The sequence below is a fragment of the Symphalangus syndactylus genome, chromosome 8 (genome assembly GCF_028878055.3).
Source record: "Symphalangus syndactylus isolate Jambi chromosome 8, NHGRI_mSymSyn1-v2.1_pri, whole genome shotgun sequence".
Taxonomy (NCBI): Eukaryota; Metazoa; Chordata; class Mammalia; order Primates; family Hylobatidae; genus Symphalangus; species Symphalangus syndactylus.
In genome coordinates, this window is record NC_072430.2 from 22,267,831 (window position 1) to 22,270,039 (window position 2,209).

The 2,209-nt window shown below is 62.5% G+C and overlaps 1 protein-coding gene across 1 annotated transcript; it reads left to right on the forward strand.

The window, feature by feature from the left end:
• GSC (goosecoid homeobox) lies at nucleotides 1-1,865 on the forward strand. The gene is made up of 3 exons (XM_055291395.1): nucleotides 1-453; nucleotides 889-1,148; nucleotides 1,456-1,865. The coding sequence occupies exons 1-3, from the start codon at nucleotides 99-101 to the stop codon at nucleotides 1,612-1,614; spliced, it is 774 nt and encodes a 257-aa protein (XP_055147370.1). The 5' UTR covers nucleotides 1-98; the 3' UTR covers nucleotides 1,615-1,865.
• Nucleotides 1,866-2,209: the final 344 nt, after the last annotated feature.

Below are 2,209 nucleotides of genomic sequence, written 5' to 3' on the forward strand. Positions count from 1 at the left end.
GGTTTGGTCGGCGGCTGGAGGAGAGTGGACCCCCCTACTTTAAGGCTCTGTCCTCGGCGCGTTCCCGCCGCCCCCCGGTCCCGGCGCGGGGCTCGGGGATGCCCGCCAGCATGTTCAGCATCGACAACATCCTGGCCGCCCGGCCGCGCTGCAAGGACTCGGTGCTGCCGGTGGCGCCCAGCGCGGCGGCTCCCGTCGTCTTCCCGGCCCTGCACGGGGACTCGCTCTACGGCGCCAGCGGCGGCGCCTCCTCGGACTATGGCGCCTTCTACCCGCGCCCCGTGGCCCCCGGCGGCGCGAGCCTCCCGGCCGCGGTCAGCGGCTCCCGCCTCGGCTACAACAACTACTTCTACGGGCAGCTGCACGTGCAGGCGGCGCCCGTGGGCCCGGCCTGCTGCGGGGCCGTGCCGCCGCTGGGCGCCCAACAGTGCTCCTGCGTCCCGACGGCCCCAGGTAGGGTCGCGCTCACTCCGGCCTCTGCCGCCCACTGCGGTCCTTAGCCCATGGAGCCAGTTGGTTAATTCACCTTCCTCAAACTTTGCTCCTCTTGCAAGTCCCCCCTCCGCTTTTGCCGATCCAGCGCAGGAGTTTGCAAACTTCTTGCTGCAAACTTTTTGGCCAGAGTTCGCGAAAACTGGAATTCAGTGCCTGCCCGGGGAGACTGGTGTTTTTTTTTTTTTTAATTCTCTTACTGGCTTTGGGGGGGTGTGCGGATGGTTGCTCTAACACGCCTCCTACTTTTCCCTGCACCCCTGATGCCCGTGCACCCTCAATTCTCAGCATCCCCTTGCAGACGACTTCTAAGTGGAAGAGGGTTGGGGGCTGGCGGGCGTGCATGCGTGCGGTGGCGAGGGCGGGCGGCTGACCATGCGCCCCACTCTGTCGCAGGCTACGAGGGCCCCGGCTCGGTGCTGGTGTCCCCGGTACCGCACCAGATGCTGCCCTACATGAACGTGGGCACGCTGTCGCGCACCGAGCTGCAGCTTCTCAACCAGCTGCACTGCCGGCGGAAGCGGCGGCACCGCACCATCTTCACTGACGAGCAGCTCGAAGCGCTCGAGAACCTCTTCCAAGAGACCAAGTACCCGGACGTGGGCACGCGCGAGCAGCTGGCCCGGAAAGTGCACCTCCGCGAGGAGAAAGTGGAGGTAGGCGCCGGGGCCTGCAGTGGGCCCTAGCGGTCCTTCCCCGCGAGGCGGGGCCCCAGCCGGGTTTGCCCAGCCCTGCTTGGCTCTCCCCGCATTTTAAAAACATCCCGATGGCGGCCCGCAGGCTGCTGGAGGGCGCTTTAGGCCCAGGAAGTTGAATGAAAACGCGGAAGCGGGAGCGAGCGGCTCCCCTCCTTTTGTTGGCCTGCGCGGGGTGTCCCGCCGCCACACCAAGCTCCCCGGGTGCCCCGGGACTGGGGGAAGCGCGCCTTTGATCTGAACTGTTTTGTCCTCCGTTGCGCCACAGGTCTGGTTTAAGAACCGCCGCGCCAAATGGAGGCGGCAGAAGCGGTCCTCATCAGAGGAGTCGGAGAACGCGGAGAAGTGGAACAAGACGTCGTCGTCGAAGGCATCACCGGAGAAGAGGGAAGAGGAAGGTAAAAGCGATTTGGACTCGGACAGCTGACCGCATTACTTACCTAACTCGAAGGACTTGCACAGACAGACGATGCTACTTTCTTGCACACGCGCTGCCTTGCGGGAGGGGGTCGAGAAAGAGGAACGAGGAGCTGTAAATAGTGTACAGAGCCCGGAGGGTCGGCGTCTGGGGTCAGGGCGCGCCACAGCCCAGCAGCCCGAGGCCGCCCGCGACTAGCCTCCACCGTAGTATTTATAGTTAAATTAAGGGTGACAGTACAATAAAGTGATGGCGATGTAGACGGGCCACATTCTGTATTTCATAACCCACCCCCACCCCCACCCACCACCATCAGTCTGGAGCCAAGAAGAGAAATCTATGTAGTCCGTAACCTCCGGAGAAAAAAATTGAGCAGCTCTGATCTACCAAAACAAACAAACAAACAAACAAGAAATGAAACTCTGGGTAACAGTCACAGCATGGGTGTCCTGGTTTAAAACGAAACCTTCTGTCTAGGAAGGGTTGGAGAGTAGCATTTCTGGGCCAGAGCGGGGAGGAGGTACCATCGCATTTGAGAGGGGCAGCCTGGGTCCCTGACTCCCCTCTTCCGCGGGCAGAAGGAACACTTCTTCCCTCGCGGATG

Excerpts from the sequence above, each read along its gene's own strand:
- GSC (XM_055291395.1), top strand. The coding sequence starts at position 99 with ATGCCCGCCAGCATGTTCAGCATCGACAACATCCTGGCCGCCCGGCCG. Across the intron at positions 454-888 it reads CTGCGTCCCGACGGCCCCAG|GCTACGAGGGCCCCGGCTCG; the intron begins GTAGGGTCGCGC and ends ACTCTGTCGCAG. Across the intron at positions 1,149-1,455 it reads TCCGCGAGGAGAAAGTGGAG|GTCTGGTTTAAGAACCGCCG; the intron begins GTAGGCGCCGGG and ends GTTGCGCCACAG.